General features: G+C 32.7%; 1 protein-coding gene across 3 annotated transcripts in view; it reads right to left on the bottom strand.

Annotated features, from left to right (window-relative positions):
• Window positions 1-24,269, bottom strand: part of RYK (receptor like tyrosine kinase) — a 101,263-nt gene that overhangs the window by 49,464 nt on the left and 27,530 nt on the right. For 2 of the 3 annotated variants that reach the window (XR_012488121.1, XM_074301577.1), the window contains exons 3-7: window positions 8,463-8,562; window positions 6,697-6,831; window positions 5,025-5,078; window positions 3,760-3,904; window positions 525-627 (exon numbers count right to left, since the gene is read on the bottom strand). Coding sequence is in view for 2 of the 3 variants with exons in the window: in XM_074301577.1 (XP_074157678.1) it covers window positions 525-627; window positions 3,760-3,904; window positions 5,025-5,078; window positions 6,697-6,831; window positions 8,463-8,562 (537 nt within the window). In the remaining variant the exon portion in view is untranslated. The remainder of the gene's footprint in view (window positions 1-524; window positions 628-3,759; window positions 3,905-5,024; window positions 5,079-6,696; window positions 6,832-8,462; window positions 8,563-24,269) is intronic. The other variant, XM_074301578.1, reaches the window with a different exon arrangement.

Genomic DNA, 24,269 nt, shown 5'->3' on the forward strand with positions numbered 1-24,269 from the left:
AAATCAGATGCAGGAAGTAATACATTATTAAAATTAGTGCTATTCCAATTGTATATGCATGCATATTGTTTCGAGCAAAGCAATACCTAGTTCACAAACTGCAATGACTATTGAAAAACATTATTAATCAGGATATTATGTGAGATGTAAATGTATTGCAATTGATACTTTAATTAAAATCCAAATTTTCTTGCTTTTAGAAAATATACTGAATTTATTTTCCCCAAAATAATGAGCAAATTCATAATTTCTCAATTTGATTGAGAAAATAATCCAGGTGTATTTGAATAATGAATTTCTACAAATCCCTCCAAATTAAAAAGTTATTTAAGTGAATCTACTTAACATATTTTAAATTTCTCAATTTTTAATAGTTATAAATTCCACTAATCTAAAAAATAGAAATCAAATCTTAAAAATCAACCTTAAATTCCATATATACATATGACCCTAACCACTCTAGGACACTAGTAAACTAATGACTAAGACCAAAGTAAATTGGTTTTAGATTTAAATTAACTCTTACTAGTAACAGGTGTTGCATTGTTAGGAGTATCAGCTCTCAGGTATTGAGTCGTCTGCGTAGATGGCTGAGATAAACCTTGTGAACTACTGCTGTCACTGATGCTGAAAATAATTTGAGATAGAAAGTCAACTTTCATGAGGAATTTTTACTTCTCTTTTATATACATATGTGTGTATGTGATTAGCTATACATACATACAAATGCATATATTTTTATATATACAAATATAAACATAGCCCTAGATTTTTTTGACTGGTCATTTATCACTATGCCTTTTCTGCCTGTTGTGTTATATATAACATGATACTAAAAGCTATATGTAGATAAGTAGATATAATAATTCTAAAATCTTGATAGAACAGAATAATGGCTATTTTTCCATAATGATATGTTTCATGATGAAATCAGAATCTATTGAGATTGAATACTTTTTCATTCCTGACTGATATATCTATATCTTAACTGGTAATCTTAACTATGTAACTTTATCTGGTTGCTACACATCAAATTGTCCTGACCTAACAAAATGTTAGAGAAAGATATTAATAATGATTATAAGGATTATCTCTAAGAAAATAAAACCTATGCACTTTCATGAGATTACTTTTAATAAGAGGGATATAAAGTTGAACATGTATAAAAGAGAAAAAAATAAGACAGACTAAAAGCAAAAAGGATTGTAGAGAGAACAAAACAACCAAGCAATGAACATATAAATTATATCATATACTATACACCTATACAACCTTCAGTAGACTGCATCAACTTTGCCTCATGATCTTCCAATTTTTAAAATGAATAAAGTTTGGGTTTCTTGAAATGTGCTAGGTGGTAGACTATATTTGTTATAATAGTATTATATAATTTAATGTAATATTATTGTAACATCCTCTTTTTCTATTAGCAGTACAAGAATCACAAAACAACCAAGCAATGAACATATAAATTATATCATATACTATACACCTATACAACCTTCAGTAGACTGCATCAACTTTGCCTCATGATCTTCCAATTTTTAAAATGAATAAAGTTTGGGTTTCTTGAAATGTGCTAGGTGGTAGACTATATTTGTTATAATAGTATTATATAATTTAATGTAATATTATTGTAACATCCTCTTTTTCTATTAGCAGTACAAGAATCACACAAAGAAAGAGACTCCAGTTTTAATCCAATGTACAATACTGCTCTAATAATGCAGTTTTTAAATTTGTATATCTATGGGCCACTTCAGTAGATCACATCAATTGCCCCTGCCCTAGGGAAAATACTCTCTGAAATACTGGTCTTTTAATTTGCTATATTCTTTTGGTCGTTTTGGGGTGTAGAGAGGAAAAAAGGGGATGAGGCATTAGGGATTACGTATCAGATCAAAGTGTTGGCTATGACACCTTTCCCCTCTTACCATTTGCTTCTGTTATATTATACTTTGCTCCTGAATTTTATTTTTTAAAAAGTTCATAAATTATTGCAAAAACTTATACACGGACTTGTTTTTGGTCTGTCCCTTTCCCTAATCTATTCATTCTGTAACTACCACATGTATCTTGCTAAAAATCTTAAATTGCTCTCTCTTATCTACTTATCAAAGAACAACTCCCTTTACTTGACAGTAAATGACCTCCACAATTATCTACTCCCTGTTTCTGTCTATTTCCTTTAGCCAAACGTAATTACTTCATTTTATTCCTTGAATAAATCTCATACTTACTTTTGCTCATTGATCTATCCATCTGTCAAAATAGTGTTATCCTTTAAAATCTAACACAAATGCAATATCCTTTGTGATAGAGGATGACCCTGACCTGAAATAAAGTCTCCCTCTAACTCTTATAGCACTTAATACTTCTCTAGATATTTCCCTATCTTAAATGGTCAGAAGTATCATGAGGACAAGAATCACTTTATTCATCTTTTTACTACTTCTGTACCTTACATCCCAAGTACCTACTTTACATTCAAGGTAGCAAAAGCCATTATATATACCTCTCCTAATCAGGTGATATTGGAAAGGCTAAGAAACTTTTTCAGATTTCCAAACATAATCAAAATACTAAATGTATTCACCAGATTTCAGGGACAATTTACTTTCACCTTTAAAGGCTAACAGAGAGTATGTCAAAAAATAACATCCTTCCTCATAAAGAATCCTAAAAATTATTTTATGTTCCCTTCATACCACTGAAGTAAACATACTTACAAAATTTTCAGATGTCTCAAGATCTTAATGCAATGAAAACCCTACTGAGGTAGTAGAAATGCCAATAGTACTATAGACTCCAATACTTTTCAAGGCCACCTATAGCCTTGGGAATGATATAGTCACTTTAAGAATATAGCTGTTGGGAGTGATGTGGCACAACCTTGGGAAATGTGTGTGAAAGAAAGGGAGTTAGGCCTGATAGCTTTATTGCACTAAGCTAGCCTTCAAGGATGTCTGCTTTATCATCCAAAAGTCTGGGCTGTTCTCTCACCTGCATTCAAATAATGAGTACATCTTAGTTTCATGAAAGAACTTCCCACCTATCATGTTGACCTCAAACCCATGATGCTCTTTACTCTGCTTTGTTCTTTGCACTGTACTCCCCAAATCCCTATAAATTTGCCTATTGGTTCCCTATTCTTTACTATCTTCCATCTTTGGGAATTTAGTTTGCTTTAGTATTAATGTAACAATTGTAATGAAACTTTGCCTCTTAGAAATTATCTAATCTTCCAAATTCTTTTGGAACACTTGCAATACCGGAAGAACTCAAATATATTTAAAAGACCCCCCTGCACTTCTGAACCCAAACACTGCTATGGGACTATTCAATCCTGTATAGTTATATACTTTCCTTTTCTTCAAAGATACATTCTTCTATGTATTCTCTCAATTACAATCAATTTTTTAATCCTCCCTTGTCCTTTCCAATTCTCATTCCATTCACTTCTTTCACCTCGTGATAGGAAAAAAATCAACCAAGACAACATTTTGAAGAGAAGAACTGAATATAATTAAGTCCCTTATACCTTATCTACAATCATCTCAAAATACTTCAGTTAATGAAATGTTAATAAACAGTTAATAAAATAAACATGGAGCTAGTAATGTTTGAGATAATGGTAGGAGCTAGAAACAGAAGGAGCTAGAAAATGTTTATTTAGCTAGCGATTAGCTGGTTTTCCCTCTCATTTGTTCTCTGAATACAAATAATTGGGAACCAATTTTTAAAATTTATATACAGTACCTGTCATCCAGTTCAATTCTTTTCATACTATGCAGGTGCAAAACAGCTAATATTATTGCTACCAGAAATATTACTGCACAGCAAACCCCTACACTGATATAAAATACACGAGTAGAAGTAGTAGGAGCTGCATTTACAGGATCATCTGAAATTTAAAAAAAAATTATCAGCACAATACATATGTGAGTTTCAATACCACCTAACAAGTTAAACTGGATAACTCATAGACTAGAATTCTGGGATATTCCCTTGTGTTTAAAATTTTGTGACATTACTGTTTCCTGGTTCTCTTCCTCTATGTCTGATGGTTTTTTATTCATATCCACTGATGGCTTGTATCAATGATTCCTCAACTGATAGTGTTTCTTAAGATTTTGTCCTAGACCTCTTCTCTTCTTTTATACTCTCTCTTTAGTTAATCTTATTATAATCATTACTCTCATCACCATGCAGAGGAATCATAGATACTTGCATATAGAGGTAAATGTGCTAGCAGCTTTAGTAAAAATAAGGAATATAAGAAAAGAAAAAAGTTTGTGGAGAAAGATAATAAATTGAGTTTTGGACATGTTGAGTTTAAAAAGAAATGTTCCACTAAAATGTTCAATACACAATTAGTATGCATAACTAAAACTCAGGAAAGAGACCAAGATTGGTTGAAGATGAACATATATATGTGAACAACATCCATATATATACCCAGAGATTTTTGTATGTGTTTTGTTTGTATGGCTACACCACTACTAAGGAAGGATCTTTCTTTCCCAAAACCTAGTATTTAACTACTTTGAATTTAATCTGAATTTATTTCCTATAAAATTATATGTATTCTCTCTCCTGATATAAATTCCTTGAAAACAGGAATTTTTCTTTTTTTTTTTTTTTGATCAGCACCCACAGTACCTAAAACATAAAGTTTCTTAATTAATGCTTGTTAATTGATTGAAGACCAGATTCTAGTAATCATATTAATCAAATATGTACAAAATTCATTACATAAAATATCTAGAATTTGGATGTTCAGAGTATTTCGAATAACAAAATATCCAGAATGTGAAATAAATAGCATTAACATATTTTTAATTTGATTTGCTTAAGACTAAGGAAATAATTGAATTGAAAAAATACAAATTATTGCCACTTTATATTTCCATGTCACCATTGTTACAGTTATGTAGAGGAAATTCATTATTCAATACAAATTCTTCCAAGTTTTATTTCCCCAAATGATTTTTTTTTTTAAAATACCACAATACTATACTTACAAATAGTTCTGTTGCCATTTTTGTCAGAAATTGGAGTTTTGACTTCTTCAAGCTCTGATTGAAAAATGTAATAAAAAAGTATTTTAGAAGTCAAGCGAGATTCTCTTCTAAAAAATTCTTAAATATGCTAATTCTCTGTTTTGCAACAGAATGTACTATTTTAAAACAAAAAAAAAGGATCGTCAAAAATAAGTTAATACTCTATATTTGTTTTGAATTTAATAAGTTTTTGAAAGACAATTAAGTCTTCTCATCAAGAAAATGGCCATGCCACATAAGAAAAATGTTTACATATCTGACATTTCACTAATTTTAGGGTCATAAATATTTAGACCTGGAATGACTCCCTGAAATATTCTAATCACTAATTTTACAGAGGAGGAACCTGAGGTGTAGAGAAGTAAGGTTGCCCAAAGTTACAGATCTAGTTAATAGCAAAGCTAAAAACAAATGTCAATGTTACTGCAATGTAGTAGACTGTACTATATATAACATTCAACTTTTACCCTACCCTTATTCCTACTCTCTAGAAGAACTGATAAGTTACATTAAAATAAATTAATTGCTCCAGTAAAAAGAAGTCAAGATAAATAAAAAGGATTTTAAAATCTCCAATAATTCACTGTTGGCTATGAAAGCAAAATTGTGAAAAAAAATATATAACAATGTACTTATTTCTAAAAATAGCAATGGACAGGAATGATTTCCACTGTGGTAAATAAGCATGAAAATACTATTATGGAAGTATTATGTTTTGTAAAGATCTATATTTTTTTTGATATTTTTATTTGATCATTTGATCTTCACCACAATCTTGCAGAATAAGAATTATTATTCTTATTTTACAAATAAGGAAACTGATGTTACAAAAAGTTGAGTTATTTGCCTCTAGTCACAAAAGCTAATAAATGTTTGAAAGAGTCTTTGAATTTTCTTGATTCTAACTCTAACACTATTCACTATGTCACATAAAATAAATTTAATAGAATAACAGCTAGATGAATATTTCTACATATATACAGAATTACTACTGAAATTTTGTATTTTAAGTCAGTACAATAAATTGTCTTTTAAAAGAAAAGTTATCACTATTGAATTCATTCAGATACTTTTAAAAATTACTAACATTAAATTTGATATCTTTAATAAATCTAGACTCTATCTGATACTAGACATAATAATTGGATAATTGTTTGTTATGACTTGAGAAATGGATGGCCCGGAAACACTAGCCCTGACTAATGTTCACATTAAAGAAAGATTCCTTTCCATGGCAATTTGGCGCTTAGCTAGTAGTTTAGATTAATACTGAGATTACCTAGCCAAATACTTTACTATAGTCCTAACTCAAGCTATATCCTTGCAAAACAATTATATATACCTACAACAATGCTCCTTGCATAACAAAAGATGACACATATTCACTATATGTTAATTCTTTTGGTAAGTGTTTTTCTGGAAAAAAGAATTTATATTCTTAGCTAATATATAATATACAATATGGGGACTATCTCTGGATTTAGTTAAGTGTTTTTTCATCTGCAAAATAAAATCAAATGTTCACTATCATATTGGGATAGGAATCACAAAAATCTTATAATTCCTTCTTTACACAGAAAAATATAGGCTCACACCTATGTACAAAACTCATTTTCAAAGATGGATGCCTTACTTTTGTAGCACATTTTCCTTCGTTTGAAATTTAAGACTGTGAAATTTTTTGAAGAATTTATTGTCAGGTTGAGTTGCATTAGTACCATTATCTCAGAATCTACTTTTCCAGTGCAGGAAAGTTCAACGCGAAATACTGTAAAAACAAAACAAAACAAAACAAAAAAACAATGCATAAAAAGAGAGCCCCACAAATAAACTATCAAAAAAAAAAGTTAAAACTGAAACTTCATTGCCTAAATAGATCTAAAAGTAATTTTGAGCTGCACATGTAAAAGCAGCACATAAATATAGAGAAACTCATTTTAATAATAAGTATATATTAAGCCCCTCTGAGCCTGACATCAAGGTTAAAAAGACAAAAACAAAACAGTCCTTGCCTTCAAGGAGCAATTCACATTCTCTTAAGGGGAAGAATCAATTTAAAAAATCAATAAGAATTTATTAAGTGCCTACTAGGGTAAGTGCTGGAGATATAAATTCAAAGAATGAAATAATCCCTACTCTCAAGAAGCTTACATGCTAATGGGGAGACGCCATATACCTATGCAAGTACATAGCAGCATAAATATAAAGTGAATGAATATGTAAACCTCTGAAACAAATACTAAATATACAAATAAAATAAATAAAAATCTACAAAATCATTAAATAGTTTGAGAGGGAAGGAAGTAGCAACTGAAGGAAGGGAAAGCAGGAAAGGATTCATGCAGAAGAGAGTGCATAAGCTGCATTTTAAAGGAAGAGAGGAATTCCATAATGTAGAGATAAAGAGGAAAGAGAGTTCAGTTTTATGGAACAGCTGTGCAAAAGGCCCAGAGACCAGAGAGAGTATGAGGAACAGAGAATAGGTCTGTCTGGTTGTAGCACAGTACAGAAAAAAGATAAATGTCCTGAGAGACTAAGATGACAAGTTGAGGCCAACCTATATATAATGCTTTAAAAGCTAAACAGAAGAGTTTATATTTTAGTCTAGAAGCATTGGAAGCTACAGGAGTTGACTGAGTAGGGGAGTCATATGATCTGATTATCACATGAAGGAAAATTACTTTGGCAGCAGTACAGAAAATGAACTTGAGATAATCTGGGCAAAAAGTGATAATGGCCTGAATAAAGGTAGTATCTATCCTTGTTGAGTGTTAGAGAAGATAACGAAAGAGAAATTGTAAAAGTTAAAACAAATTTTAGCTTCTGATTGTTTAGGTAAGATGTGGGATAGTGAGAGGAGTCCAGGCAAATTGTCAAGGTTACAGCATATACAAATATACTTGAATATTCAAAGTAAATATAAAACATAAAACAAATGTAAAACATTTTCAGGGGAGGCAAGAGCTAGCAATTGAGGACCTAAGGGAGGAGAGAACAAGACAAATGTAAAATATGTGAACTATTAATGCTATTCAGAAGTTCTCATATTCCACAATATCCTTTGTGAAGATGGTAGAATAATTTTTCTTGTTCTGTAGATGAATAAACTGACTTATAGAGAGTCATAAAATAGGATTTAACTGAAGAACTCTGCGTAGATACACAAAAAGTTTTCCAAAGCTCATTTACATTTTATGGGTATATATGGTAACTTATTATAGGTCTATCCTGAAATGTGTTAATTTTAATGTTCTTTTTGGAGTATGAGTGAAGTAAGGAGCCATAAGGTCCTGGATCCAGATCTGAAATTTTTATGCTACTTTTCTTAGCAATTAAAATATTTTCTTAATTAAATAAAAACAGATATACTGCTACTACTTTTTATAAAAAATTACTCACCTGATAAAGTGCGTGGGACTTCCCCTTGAATAGAAATGTTGACCTGGGGCATGTCCATAGCCACAGGATTGTCTATCTGGAATCCCAGTTTATATTCAACCTATAAAAGAGACAAAATATATAAACAGACTAAGTGACAAAGTGTGAGACATTAACACTTCAAACTTTTTTTACATGAGAAATGAATTAATCATTTATGTATGCAAACTAAAACTGCCAAAAAAGCCAAGGTTCAAAACATAACTAAAATGAACAATTACTGTAGACTGTGTTATTAAAATATTTTATTACAATACAATATCCAGTAAAAACTTCAATTATATAAATCTCAGAAAAAATAGCAATCTCAATTATTGACATCACAATAAAGAAGTACTAGATAAGCAACAAAGAATAGTCAAAAAGGATATAAGGAGTTTTGTTGATTCACTGACAAAAAGAAATGTTCATTGATTCATCAAGGTTCGTAAAGAGTCCCAAATTAGTGTACTCTCAAAAAGACATGAGGGGAAGTATTCTTAGCAATGAAGGAAGGAAGCATTTAAAGTAAATGTTGAATGCAAGGCATTATGCTAAACACTGATATATAAATTGGATAATTGAGACAGTCCCTGGTTTCAAGAAGCTTAATGGGAAAGAGAACACATATAGAAGGTTTTAGCTTCAAGTCACATAGAAAAGTTCCATAATCCTGAGGGGCAGCTAAACAGAGGGTAATTGGTCTTCTTTAATGTCATTTCCATATCTGTTTCTGATGCTGAACCATTTATTAATATCAGAGACTCTGGTGACTTTCCTAGGTCTATGGTAGCTGTGGCCTTTAGCATCTGTAGGAACAGCTGCAAATACTGAGCCAAAAGATATTGAACTCACACTAACTGTATCTCTATTAGGACAGTTAGAAGGACTTGTAGGCATTATGCTGACTTCTATGTGATAAAATAATTAATAAAGGAGTGAAGAAAGGAATTGTACTGGGAGAAGAATAAAGGTGGAGAATGAATGGGGTTAAATTATATCACATAAAGAGGCATGAAAGACCTATAACAGTAGAGGGAAAGAAGAAAGGGGCAAGCATTGTTTGAACCTTACTTTTAATGTATTTGGTTCAGAAGAAATAATATACATACTCAGATGGGTAAAGAAATACATCTTACCCTATATGGAAATAGGAGGAAGAGAAGGAGGAGGAGGAAAAAAAAGGGAGTAAGTGTATGATAAAAGAGAGGACAGATTGAGGGAAGTGGTGGTAGTGAGGAACATTAGTGAGGAAGAACAAATAAAAGAAGAGATTAAGTACAAATGGGGAAAACAGGACAGAGGGAAATACATATTATTATTCATTACTGTGACTGTGAAAGGGATGAACTCTACCATAAAAGGGAAACAGATAGCAAAGTGGATTAAAAACAAATCCTACAATACATTGTTAACAAAAAATACATTTGATGCAGAGAAACACAGAGTAAAAGTAAAAAGCTAGAGCAGAATATATTATGCTTCAGCTGAAGTTAAAAAATAAAAAAAGCAGGGGTAGCAATCCTGATTTTAGATAAAGCAAAACTAGATCTAATTAAGAGAGATAAGGAAACTGTATCTTGTACCATAGACAATGAAGTTATATCAATACTAAACACAGATACACCAAATAGTATAGCATTCAGATTCTTAAAGAAGTTAAGTGAGTTACATGAAGAAATAGATAGCAACACTACGTTACTGGTGGGCATTAAGCTGCCCCCTCTCAGAATTAGACAAATCTAACCACAAAATACACAAGAAAGAAATTAAAGAGGTGAATAGAATTGTAGAAAAGTTAGTTATAATAAACCTCTGGAAAACTGAATGAGGTTAGAAAGGAATATACCTTTTTCTCAAGACTATGTGATACCTACACAAAAACTTATCATGTATTAGAGCAAAAAAACCCTCACAATCAAATGAAGAAAAGCAGAAATATTAAATACATCCCTTTCAGATCATGATGCATGGAAAGAAATTAAAAATTAACTGAAAATTAGATAATCCCAAACAATGAATGGGTCAAATAACAAATCAATTAATTCATCAAAGACATTGATGATAATAATAAGATAACAGACCAAAATATATGGGATGCAGTTATACCAATACTTAGGGGAAATTTTGTATCTCTAAATGTTTACATGAATAAATGACAGAAAGAGCAGATTAAGGAATTAAGTATGCAATTAAAAGAGCTAGGAAAAAAAAAAACAAATTAAAAGTCTTCAAATATCAAATTAGAAATTCTGATATTCAAAGGAAATTAATAAAATTCAAAGTAAGAATTATTGAACTAATAAATAAAACTAGATGATTTTATGAATAACTCACTAAAATAGATAAACCTTTGGTCAATTTGATTTTCAAAAAGAAAGAGAATCAAATTAAGTTTCAAAAGTAAAAGGGGTAAATTCACCACCAATGGAGAGGAAATTAAAGCAAAAAATAGGAGTTTTTTTGTTTTACTGCGTGCCAATGAAATCAACAATCTAAAAGTGATGCGGGTGGTAGCCCCTTTAAGATTCCTTTCTGATCCCCAATCCCCATAGCTGACCTTTGATTTACAAGACCTGGTCAAAAGCACCCTTTTGTATTCCAAAGAGAGATATCCAGATCTGAGCTAACTAACTTGGGCTGTCCCCAGCCCCCATTCTAATGATCTGCTCAGGTTTTCCAACTCCCACCTGGCAGGTTTTGGCTTTCCATGGGTTCAGCGAGCAACCAATTTGAGACTCCACCTATAGGCCCCTTTTACCAAATAAAAGAGCCAAGCTGGAAGTATCTTTTTGCAGAGGATACTTTTTACTAACCAGACTTTAGCCTTACTTTCAAACCTTACAATACCTTTTTTTTTTAATCAATCTAGGTTTTCGGGCCTGTAAATTCCTTTACAAGGGACTCTGCGCTGCCACTAGAATTCATTTAATTTTGTATCCTTGCGCTGAATCCAAAGAGGTTGTAGGGGAGCTCCATTTGACTCCCTATACCCAGAACCTGCCACTAGATCTCAATTAATCCTAATTTTATTTAGGTATACCTTATCTAGACCTCATCATTTGGCTAGACCTCATCAAAAGAAATGGATATTTACAAAAACATAAATTGTCTAGATTAACAGATGAGGAAATAAAATAATTAAATAATCCCATTTTAGAGAAAGAAATTGAACAAGCCACCAATGAATTCTGAATGAAAATCTCCAGGAGCCAGATGGATTTACAAGTAAATTCTACTATATCTTTAAAGAACAATTAATTCCCAATAACATCTAAACTATTTGGAAAGATAGGAAAATAAGGATTCTTATCACATTGCTTTTTATGACACAAATTTGGTGCTGATATCAAAACAGGAAAAGCCAAAACAGAGAAAAAAAATTTAAGACCTACTTCACTAATGAATATCAATGCAATTTTTTTCTTTTTTTATTTAAAAAGAGAGTAAGGAAAAAAAAGAAAGAAAAAAAAAAAAGGAATACAAAACAAAATAAAGCAAAACAAAAGAGAATATTATTGTCCTGTCCAGCAGAATATCAGGGAGGATTCAAAATATGTAACAACACTTTACTAGATTGATTTACTAGATGATGAAAGTGTGTGTGTGTGTGTGTGTGTGTGTGTGTGTGTGTGTGTGTGTAAGTAGAAGAAATTACATTCATGAGTATCTGTAAATGGCTGAAACTCCAAAAAGGTATGCTTGAATCAGACAACCAAGCACTTAAGGCTAATTACCTATTTGATGTGAGACAATGACTCTATTAGCATATGTTTAGATAAATGGCTCTTCTCACTACTGGTGCTTACTGAATGTTTGGGTTTAAGACAAGGCAAGGATTGGAGGGGGAGGGAGATAGGCAGAGTCACTTGGTGGCAGGGGGAGGAGGAGAGAGGTTGGAGATTCTGGACTCCAGACTCCAGGAGATATCTTTGGCAAGCCTCATGGCAGCTTGCCTACATCCTTCACTTGTTCCTCTATAGACCAAGGACTTCAATTCATCCTGACTCTGGCTGATCCTGAATCCCTCCAAGGAGCTAACCTGTACTTCACAAACATCCATTTTTTCTTTACTTCCTTATAAATTGTCCTTTGGTGCTCTGTTGAGCACCTTATTTACTTTTTTTTTTTTTCTCCTTTTCATCCCCCCACTCCTACCCCAAGCAAGCTAAAATTTAGAAAAGATATCTTTATGTAGACATATAGAGATAGGGATACACACACACACACACACACACACACACACACACACACCTTTTCTATCCCTGGTGACTCTTTAAATTAAATTCTCCATAACTTGCCTATTTATTTCCCTCCACCCAAGGATCCCTCCTTTGTTTCCTTCCCTCACTCTTTGCTTCCCCATCTGTTCATTTCTACCCCCTTATTTCTTTATAGATTTTGGAGGATGCTATGACCTTCATGACATATATATATAGTGTTGTCTATTGAACCCATTCCGGCTATCAGTAAGTTTTTAGAACTACAAGCTCTCCTCCCTCTAATGCCACTTTCTATTCTTCCTCTGTACCTCATTTGAATAATATGATTACTATTTTTACCTTAATTCTGCCAATCTTTCGAGCTACCCTATTGTTGATGTGAATCTTAAAAATATAGTACACATTTCCCATGTTAAAAAAACCCAACAATTTGTCCATGTTTAAACAATTTGTTCCTTAAAACTGACCTTTGATATTGGCTCTTACACATTAAATTTTCTGTTAAGTTAGGGTTTGGTTGAAAGAAATTCCTGAAATTCTATAAGTTTGTTGAATGTCCATTTTTTCTCATTCAACATTATAATTTTGCTGAATATAATATTGAGCTGCAGGCCTAGTTCTTTTGATTGTTGATAGATATATCTGATTCCAGAACCAACAGTCTTTTATTGCAGATGTTGATAAATCTTGTACAATTTTAATTTTAGCAACAGCAGATTTGTTTCTAACAAAATTTTTTTTTTTGATCTCGAGGCTTTGAAATTTGGCAAGAATATTCCTGTGTGTTTTCCACAAAGGATCTCTTTGAAGTAAGTAGTGACTGATGGATTTTTTCCCTATATCTACTTTCCCCTCATGTTCTATCCCTCCAGAATAATTTTCTTGGATTATTTCCTGCATTATTGTGTCAAGGTTTTCTTTTTGGTCACATGTGGGATGGTGTGCTAGACCCCCCTCTTTCCCAACTTGACTCAGAGACATCTTCAGATAGAAACAGAAAAAGTCCTTGCAAGAAGTGGTCCAAGTACATCAACTGGATAGTCCAGCATGGTGTGTGGCACAGGATAGAAGCAGAGAATGGATTATATAGCAGAAAAAACACAGGTACACCTTGCCTTCCTGTTGATTTTCAAATTCATTAAATGTTCTGAAAAGGAAGTAACCATTGACCAATGGTCAAAAATGCTGTCCTGGGGTCACATGACTTCCTCCTGAAATTTAGGCCTACAGTCTGACCTACTGTATCCTACAATATTTTGAGAAATCTTCACTGGTCCCATTCAATCACAACTTTCTGGCAGTCTGATTATTCTCATATTTTCTCTTCTTGATCTAGTCTCCAGATCTGTTATTTTTAAAAATAAGATATTTCACCATCCTGTTCTATTTTCTCATTCCTTATAATCTATTTTGTTATTTCTTTCTCTCTCATAGCTTCACTGACTTCCCCTTGCCCAATTCTAATTTTCAAAGAATCATTTTCATCCTTGATCCTCTGTGCCTCCTTTCCTAACTGGTTAACTTTTTTTTTTTCCATAATCATGTTGGGTTTTTTGGATTTTTTTTTTAAGTTTTTCTTCAATGTCTCTCATTTGATTTTTAAATTCTTTTTTGAGTTCTTCTATAAATTCTCTTTGGGAGGGTAGCCATTTCACATTATTGTTTAGGACAGAATTTTTTTTTTTAAACTAAAGTGTCTTCCTCTTAAGATGAATCCTCGTCTTCTTTCTTCACATAATATGTTTCTTCTTAGCAGGTTTTTTTTTTTTTTAAATAAGAAACATTAGGGTAAGTATCTCTAATCATGGGGTGGAGGGATAATGCTTCACCTCAATTCTCCACTCTGATCAAGGATTCCAAACCAAGAGTTTCCCAACTCCAACAACTGCCCACAGCCAGAAGCATTCCTGTCTCTGTAGTCACTTGAGTGCTTCTTTCTCTCCTAGGGCCAAGTAACACAGCACACAGCGAGACCTGGCATTCCTAATTACTCTACTAAGAACTGAATTTGGTGGAGAATCCTAAAAAGGGAAATAAAGGCTTTGCAGGTTGAGGACTCTCACTCTTGGTTTGGTTTTTTTTCTTTCTTTGGGTTTGATTTATAACAATCACTTGTCAAGGTCATTCACTTCTTCCAGAACCAGACCCCAATTCCACAAATAGTCATGAGATAGTTTCTGTGGTTCCTGCTAAGTCTCCAACCCATACCCAGCTAGCCCCAAGGCTCCCCACTAGATGTGTCTTCAAAGCTAGTCTTGAGATGTTTGTATTTCAAACAGGTTAATTCCCAGACTGAGGTCTTTTTTCAGATCTTCTAAGGTTGTATCAGGAGGACTCCAGTTCTGCCCCAAGTCTTGACTTTTCACCAGTCTATATTCACCCTGAGAAACAAATTTGTTCTATTTGTTGGGAAATAAAAGCTTGAAATTTACCAACCTACCCAAGACATCTTCCCAGAATCCTCCCCAGTGCAAAATTTTCAAATAAAATATTAGCAAAGATTACATCAATTTCTCACCAGAAAGATACTCCTATAAATCAGGAAGGCATGACTGATTCAATTATTAGGAAAACTCTTAGCAAAACTGACTATATCAATAACAAAACCAGTGGAAATCATCTCAACAGATGCCGAAAAAACTTTTGATAAAAAAAAAACACTTTATCACTAGAGAGCATAGGAATAATTGGAGTTTTCCTTAAAATAGTAAAATATCTATCTTAAACTGTTATGCCACAGTCTCCTTGAGCTGTTCTACCTCAGTTTCCCTGTACTAGTTTCCCTTATTGTCCTGACTGAGTTTCCCTGAATTGTTCTATCTCAAGTTTCCTTAACTGTTCTGCCTCAGTCCCTTTAAGTTGTAAAACCCCCCCCTGGTTCATTAAGACTGAGGACCATTTGCTCTAAGGTTATAAATTGTCAATGGGAGGTGAGGAGCAGATCAGACTTTCTGGCTCCTAGCTCCTCCTGCCCTCAAGAATTTATGACACTGCCCCTCTAAAATATTCCAAAAGATAAGACTATCTCGGATACTTCACAGACATCTTTACTTCTGTTATTCTGACTCTGGCTTTTAGTTAGAATTTACAGCCTCCCCACCCATCCTGACAGAACCAAGTGCTTCTAACTTTTCCCGCTCTTCTTTTTTCCTTTGTCTGAAAAGCTATAAAACTGTTTGTCATTCCCCCATTCATGACTGGATACTTTGAGACAAGAGTCCTGTCCAGTCAAATTCTCCAATTAATAAAATATTAAAAACTCTCTAATCTCTATCTTGCCTCAGTTTCTCCAGCATTACAAAACCATCAGCAAACAAGGGAATATGCGAGAAGCCTTCCCAAAAAGATTAGGGTTTTGTAAAACAAGGATATCCATGGTCACCACTATTATTCAAAACTAGAAATTTTAGTTTTAATAATAACAAAAGAAAAAGACATTGAAAGAATAAGAATAAGCAAAGAGCAAATATTACCACTCTGTAAAGATGATATGATGGTATTTAAAGATTTCTCAGAGGCTGTAGGACCTGTAGGACCTAAATTTCAAGAAATCATATAATCCCTATTCTCAGAAGTCTGTAGGGGAGAAAAGATCAGATCTTAGATTTAAACTTCAAGAAGTTATGTGATCCACAGGAAGTAGACAGAGTTGCTGACCATTGGTCAATGCTTACTTCCTTTTCAATCCATCCAATGAATCCAAGTCTTTTGCTATTTAATGCATTCCTGTTTCTGCCCTAGGGCCACACACCATGCTGGGCTGCTCAATTGGTATGCTTGGGCCTCTCCTTGCAAGGACCAAATAAATGCTTTCTTGTTTGGATCTGAAGATGCCTCTGAGTAGTCAATTTGGGTAAGGAGGTCTAGCACCTGTCCCATACAATATACTTAAGCGAATCCTAAAGAATCAACTAAAAAACTTCTCGAAATAATTAACTTAAGCAAAGGTGTAAGATATCAAATAAACCCACATAAGTCATCAGAATTTCTATATATTATCAACAAAGTTCAGCAGCAAGATATAGAAAGAAATTCCATTTTAAATAATCGTAAAAAATTTTGTTTTGCTTTTCTCTTATTTGTATCACTGCACTCAACACATGCTTTGAACATTTTAAGCACTCAAGTTTCATTTATTCATTCATATTCCCATTTTGGTTTTGTCTATAATTATTTTAAATGGAATTTCTCTTTCTATCTCTTGCTGATGGGCTTGGTCAGTAACATATATAAATGCTGATGATTTGTGTGGGTTTATTTTATATCCTGCAACCTTCCTAAGCTGTTGTTTTGAGTAGGTTTTTGGATGATTTTCTAGGATTCGCTAAGTATATTATTATACCATCTTCAAAGAGTGATAGTTTTATTTCCTCACTGCCTATTCTAATTCGTTTAATTTCTTTTTCTAATCTTCTTATTGCTAAAGCCAACATTTTTAGTACTATATTGAAAAATAGTGAAAAAATTAGGGGTGATAATGAGCATCCTTGTTGCACTCTGATCTTACTAAGAATACATCCAGCTTCTCTTATGACAGATAATGCTTACTGTTGGTTTTAACTAGATATTGCTTAATTTTTTTTTTAAAGAAAGCTCCATTTATCCCTATGCTACCTAATGTTTTAATAGGAATGGGTACTGTATTTTTTCCAAAGCTTTTTCTGCATCTATTAAGATTATCATATGATTACTACTGGTTTTGTTAAATCCCACTTGGTCATAGTGTATTATTCTGCTGATAAATTGCTATAATTTCTTTGCTAATGTTTTATTTAAAATTTTTTCATCAATATTCATTAGGGAGATTGGTCTGTAATTTTCTTTTTCTATTTTGGTTCTTCCTGGTTTAGGTATCTGTACATATTTGTGTCATAGAAGGAATTTGGCAGGACTCTTTTATTACCTATTTTTTCAAACAGTTTACATAGAATTGAAACTAATTGTTTCTTCTGTCTTTGTGTGTATTTTTTCTGCTCTTGGGTGAATGAATATCCAAGAGGTAATATTAGTTATGAACAGAGTTTAGGAATTTAGGAACTTCAAAAAAGTAGACAACAATCAGAGTCAGTAAATGAGTCTGGTATAGAATCAGTACCTGTCCAGAGAAATAATCTGCTTGACTCCCAATAGTGAATCAACCTGGCAGTTAAAACATTAGTTCCTGAAAGCAAGAGTGCAACTTATCCATACTCTACTAAGAAATTAATTTGGTGGAGAATCCTAAAAAGGGAAATAAAGGCTCTGCAGGTCGAGGACTCTCTTGGTTTGTTTGTGGTTTTTTTTTTTTTCTTTCTTTCTTTCTTTGGGTGGGGATACCATTTTATAACAATCACTAAGTATGAGCCAATTCTCACTAATGCCATAGGAAACAAATCAGTGGGTAGAGAATAGAATATATTTCAGTTCAGGGAGATGATGATGTACCTGCTATACCTTCTCAGAAAATATCCCTTTGAAAAAATGTATTGCTATTGTTAATTTATATTGAAGAATCAGTAGCCAGTGGATTAATATTGGGGAGACACACCAGAAGAGGGCTCCTGACAGAACTAAGCCACATTTCTCAGAGGAGCAGTAGCTAGCTAGCCACACTTTGGAGACATAACTATCTAGTCAAGCATGGGTTGAGAGAGAGTGAGCCCAGAAGCTATCCACATAAAAGAAATGGCATTAGTCTGGTTCACTTGTCTTTTTTTAAAAGGTAAACTGGAAAGTTACTTAACTTCTTAGAGGGAAAAAAAAGGTTCTGAAAAAAGGTTCACCAAGGTTTTCATACTTTCAGCAAAGTGATATATATTATATTAATCACTGTTTCACTTTTTGCACATCCTTCATACAAGAGACACAAGGAAGGAAGTGGCTGATAGAGGTACTGAAAGGGGTAAATTCAGTTTGTCTAACCACCAAAGAAAGAAACTAAGGATAAGAGCCCACCAAGACTTTTGCCAAATTGATTGAAATTCAAGGAGACAGAACAAGTCTCAAAGTCAATCTAATTCAGTTCAATTAAAAAATGATACCCTAACCAAACTCTAGGAAAACAACGTTAAAGTGTAGTATTTATGTATTTATATACACAGAAATGCACACTACAATTGGATAAGAATTTAGTGCTTAGGAAATTTAAGTGTTCTAACTGTGCTGTATAAATAACTATAAAGTAATTTTGTTTAAAATTTCATTTATTTATATTTTCATGAATATAGTTTTAAAACAAAGCTTAAAACAAATCTCAGCCAGATATCTTATAGCTTGGATCCTAAGAATGAAACCAAAGAACTTAACCTCCATCAGTTGGTAGTGTAATCTAATTGCAAGAAAGGTGGTTAAGACTAGAAATATTCTCTAAACTACAAAGTTACAAAATAATGATATTACATATCAGTACAGATTCAGTTCAGTAACCCACATCATTCACAGCACAATAAAAACTTACCATAAATAGACTACATTTGAAATTATTAAATTATGTCCAAACACATTCTATTTAGTAAGAGAAGAAAATATGCAGAACATTCTATCATTAGAGGTTCTCTAGATCAGGTCTTCTTCAACTTTTTCCACTTGCAACCTCTTTTCACTCAAGAAATTTTTCTGTGACCCAAGTATGTGTGGGTATACACACACACACACACACACACACACACACACACACACACACACACATATAGAAACATATAGATGTATGTGTATATAGAGAGATATGTGTATATACATATATACACTATATATAGGTATATATAGGAATATATAAGCATAAAAACATAAAATCAAACATTTACTTATAACAAATCATAATTTTGTGACATCCCCTTCCCCCGGAGTTCAGTTACAATAGTTTAAGGAGCTGCACTCTAGAACAAGGTGTCAAACTCACACAGCCACTTTGGTCAGCTTGGACAGCAAATCTGCCAAGGGAGAAGCCTAAATCAGATTAAATGTAATTGGGAAATGCTTAACAAGATAAAAATACAACAACAGAACATGGTAACTGTTCATTTGTTTTTTAAGTCAATATGTGGCAGCATTAATCTACTTTCCATTTGAATTTAACATCAATGATCTAACCAACCACTTCATTTTATAAATAAGGAAATCAAGTCTAGAGAGAATGACATATCCAACCAAGTTCACATATATAGAAAGAAGTGGGATTCAAGTCCACTAGTTCTAAATTCAATGTATTGTTTCTTCTGCTCCAAAAAGGACCTTTTTAATAAGGGTTGAAACAAATAACAAACAAAATCTTCACTATGAAAAGGCTAGCTAGCAACCTTCACATAATCCAGCAAAGTCAGAATTACATTTTAAAATACACTATGGCTGTAAATTTTTTTTACATGAAAAAATAGTATAATACAAATTATAGTGTTATTACTATTCCTTTAGAAATGTAACTTCCATTTTATGGGGGATAGGGAAGGGAAAATCAGTTATGTAAATTTGCTGTACAACAAATTTGTCTAACTTGAATAAATCTATTCTTATTAGGTTGGTAAAATTTAACAAAGCAACTATTTCTGAATTTGAATATTAAACATTTTTCTTATCTAATAAATGTGTATTTTATTTTCTTAAATATAATCATTAAAGTTTTCCACAAAAACTTAAATTGCCATGAAATTATAACATGCTGTCTAAATTTACCTATTCTTTAAACTTGTTAGAAAGATAGTCAAGAGAGAGATAAACATTTACTCTACCATTCTGGAATGCAAGTACTCTATTTCCTTTCCTCTTATCTCTGGACAAGTAATTCACAACAGATTCCAATGAATAAAACCTCAAGATCACATTACAACACATAGACAGTAACTAGATACATTATATCACCCACCCACTACGTATCTTTTCTCTCAATTTTCAATTTTCTTTTTTTCCTTTCTTATAAGCCCTCTCATTTCTTTCTATTTTTCTTCTTATACCTTATGTCTGAGGGAAGACTCTAGTAGTCCAGAGGAGTATTAGTGGTTAGAAGGGGCCCTGCTAGGCTTTGGTCCTACAAGGGCAAGGAGAGGAAAGGGCAAATACCTGGGACCACTAGAGATTAGGAGACTCAAAAAATAATTTGGCTCTTTCACAAAATGACTGAAAAGATTCTCCCACTCTCTTTTACTTTGGCCTCTTAATCTAATAGTTCTGACCATTTTTCTTTTTATTAATTCATGACATATGGTGGCTAGATTCTATATTTGGAGTCCAGGATGATACAAAGAAGGTATACTTTCTCAAATCTTTAAGATGAGTTCAAATTCTAGCTTCCTTCCTTTAAAAGCCATAACTTTGGGGCAGCTAAATGGTGCGATGGATTCTTAAAATACTTCCTTAATCTTTTATTCAAGTCTTGGGATTGTAGGATCATGGCTTTAGAACTGGAAAGGATTTGGGAAGGAGAAGTAATTGTCTAATCCAAAAACCTTCATTCTGCTCAAAAAGAAATTGAAGCTTTAAAAAGTCAATGGCTAAAATGTGATGACTGAGGTCATGCATAGTTAATAAGTGGCAGATGTAGGGAACCCAGTTCTTATAATTTTAGGTCTAGGTATAAGGGCAACACATAGAGAAAAGACCTCGGAGTCAAACTTACCTAATGTTTTCCCATTACAAATAAGGAAACTGAGGACCAGGGAAGTTGTAATTTGCTTAAGGTCACACTTTAGTGCCAAAGAGGGAATTAAAAAATAGCTTTTATGCAGGAGGTCCTGAGTTCAAATCTGGCCACAGACACTTAATTTCTAGCTGTGTGACCCTGGGCAAGTCACTTAACCCCAACTGCCTTAGGAAAAAAAAAAAAGCTTTTATGATTTTAATTAGTATACTTTCCATTATACTAAAGCATATCCTGTTGTCCATTGCACTATACTGTCTTCTGGGGGCCATACTGTCATCCTAATCTATATCTTTCCATTCAACCCAGATAGCTTCAAAGGAGAATAAGACTGGTGACTACAAAAGTTCTGATTCACTCAAATCCAATGCTGTAAGTCACAACATCACTTTCCTGATGTCATGGTCCTCTTAAAAAATGCAGGATAAATAAAAACAACAATCTTCTTATACTTACAAACAGCCACTAGTACCCCGGTTGGCCTCACTACTGTAAGAAGTTAACCTGGAGTCCATTAACTTTTTTTTTTCATATTTTCACAACTATATTTCAACATAATTGGTTTTCCTTTGTAATCCTATGTATTTTATGTACTTAAAAACATTCCAAGGATAGATCTACACTTCACCAAACAGACAATGTTAGTCACCCCAAAAGGTCAGTAACTTCTACACCACTGGTTCTTAGAATTCAAGGGACTTGCTGAATGACCCTTGAACTGACAACTTAGTTTGAAGATAATCATGAAATATCAAGGAGGCCCTTCTACAGAATGTATGATGGCAACTCCACAGTTTATCTCAAATAGCATGAAAGACCTTAATTCTAAGCTAAATGTCAACTATCTGGCCAATATTTATTATTTATGGTCAACTATTTGGGATCCTATAAAATTTGGTTCTATTTTTCATAAATTTTCCTTACATGAGATAGTGTAATATGTTCTGTAGTTCATCCCTATCCCCAATATTCCCCCCCTCTGAATAATTCTTCTACCTATAAGAGAATCAACAAATGATGGAGCTGGAAATTTCACTTATCCAGTCATTCACTTGGCAAACTTTTACTGAATGTTTTCTAGGAATGGCACATTGTGTTAAGCTACTTGGAAAATTAAAAATAAGTATAAAATAAGGAACCTTCTTTCCTAAATCTGCAATTTAGTTGAAGGAAACAATTTGTGTAAGAGAAATAACAAAAGGCAACATAGGATGAACATTCAAATGGTTAATAAAAATATTCATTTTGGAAATTACATATTTATATGTGTACACATCACAGTTCTTCCATTAGCATATAACATCTTGAGGGTAGGGATTTTTTTTAAATTTTTGCCTTTGTATCTGCAGGATTTTGTACCTAAGAGGAGGCATTTAATCAATGCCCTCATTGATTGATTATAAAGATGAGACATAAGCTCTCTCCTCAGAACACCTATGTCTAAGACCACCAGGTGGTAGCAGAGAGTTAGGGTTTCACCAGACTGGACTCAAAAATCTGATTTCTACTTACAATTTACTAACACTTGTATGATTGTTTTATATAGTTTTTATACCGGAAGTATATTTATATATAATTTACCTAGTAATTTTATGTATAAATGAAATCTGAATAATTTGCTAAAGTTTCGACTATACATAGGTTCTGATTATCGAGAATAATGAATCCCATGAAATATTCAAATTTGAATTATCTGAAGTGGTAATCACATAAAATAGGGTAATTTGTTCCAGTTCAATAGAAATATGTACTACAAATTCGAATAATGTGACCACATCACAGGATTCACTGCACTAATCAGTACCTGGCTGTGTTACCTAACCACTACCTAATAATTTTATGTGTATATGTTTGAGTGTATTTGTGTATATATAAACTTTTCATTTATATAGTATACATTTTAATAGATACATGATGTCTTCCCTATTCAACGGTAGGCTCATTTGAACTAGGTATTTCATTTTTTTTATTTGCTTGCTTAGTACCTAACACACACAAAGAAGGTATTTAATAAATACTTATTGATATGATTGAAAAAGAAAAATAAGAATATCTCCACCCAGCTACCTTCTTCAATGAAGGGAGGAATTATGGACATGGAATATTATTATGTGTACTTGATTCATGTATTTGCTAGTTTTTAAAAAACTGATTATTTTCTTACTCTATTTTTAATTCTTTTTTAAACAGTATGGGAGGAAGTGGGATATACTGGGAAGTAAATATAATATAAAAACAACAAACATCAATAAAATTCTGCACAATTGTCAAAAGTCATTTGGAAAATAAAATAATAAAGTGATCAAGCTGAATTATGTTATTTTTTGAGTCCAGAAGTAAATATTACAAAAATTTCAAAACTAATTTTCTTATGTAACTTAATAATTTGGCTCTAGAGATAATTTTGAAAGGGGAATTTCAATGTGAAATCACAGGAACACCTATCCTATCCACTGTTGTAGACCTAACAATAGTTAAAGACTCCTCTATTTCTAAGCAGCAATTAATTAATAAATATAAAGTACCCACTGGAGAGCCAGACACACTACTAAAAATTGAGGATAAAAAAAGACCAAAGGAAAGTCCCTGCCCTCAAGGAATTCACAATCTAATGATGTACTAGAAATGATTATCTCTGGTGAGAAGAGATTCCAGTGGCAATTGAGGAAAATGTATTTGCAAATTCAAGAAGTCCATTCCATTAGCAAGGCTGTGATGGCTCTGGAAACTGAGCAAGTCAATAAATGCAAATAAATTAGTTTAAAAGAGAGGCACTTGATATAGTGCAGATAGGATGGAGTCAATTCCAATGATATGGAAGGGCTGGCCAAATGAAGGTAAAGGGAAGTGAGTGGAAAAGAATTAGATCTAGAAGGAAAATAGAGAGATGAGAAATGATTGTGAAAATGAACAAAATGGACTGGCATCAAGGCAATCAATCAATATACATTTATTAAG

The sequence above is a fragment of the Sminthopsis crassicaudata genome, chromosome 3 (genome assembly GCF_048593235.1).
Source record: "Sminthopsis crassicaudata isolate SCR6 chromosome 3, ASM4859323v1, whole genome shotgun sequence".
Classification (NCBI taxonomy): Eukaryota; Metazoa; Chordata; class Mammalia; order Dasyuromorphia; family Dasyuridae; genus Sminthopsis; species Sminthopsis crassicaudata.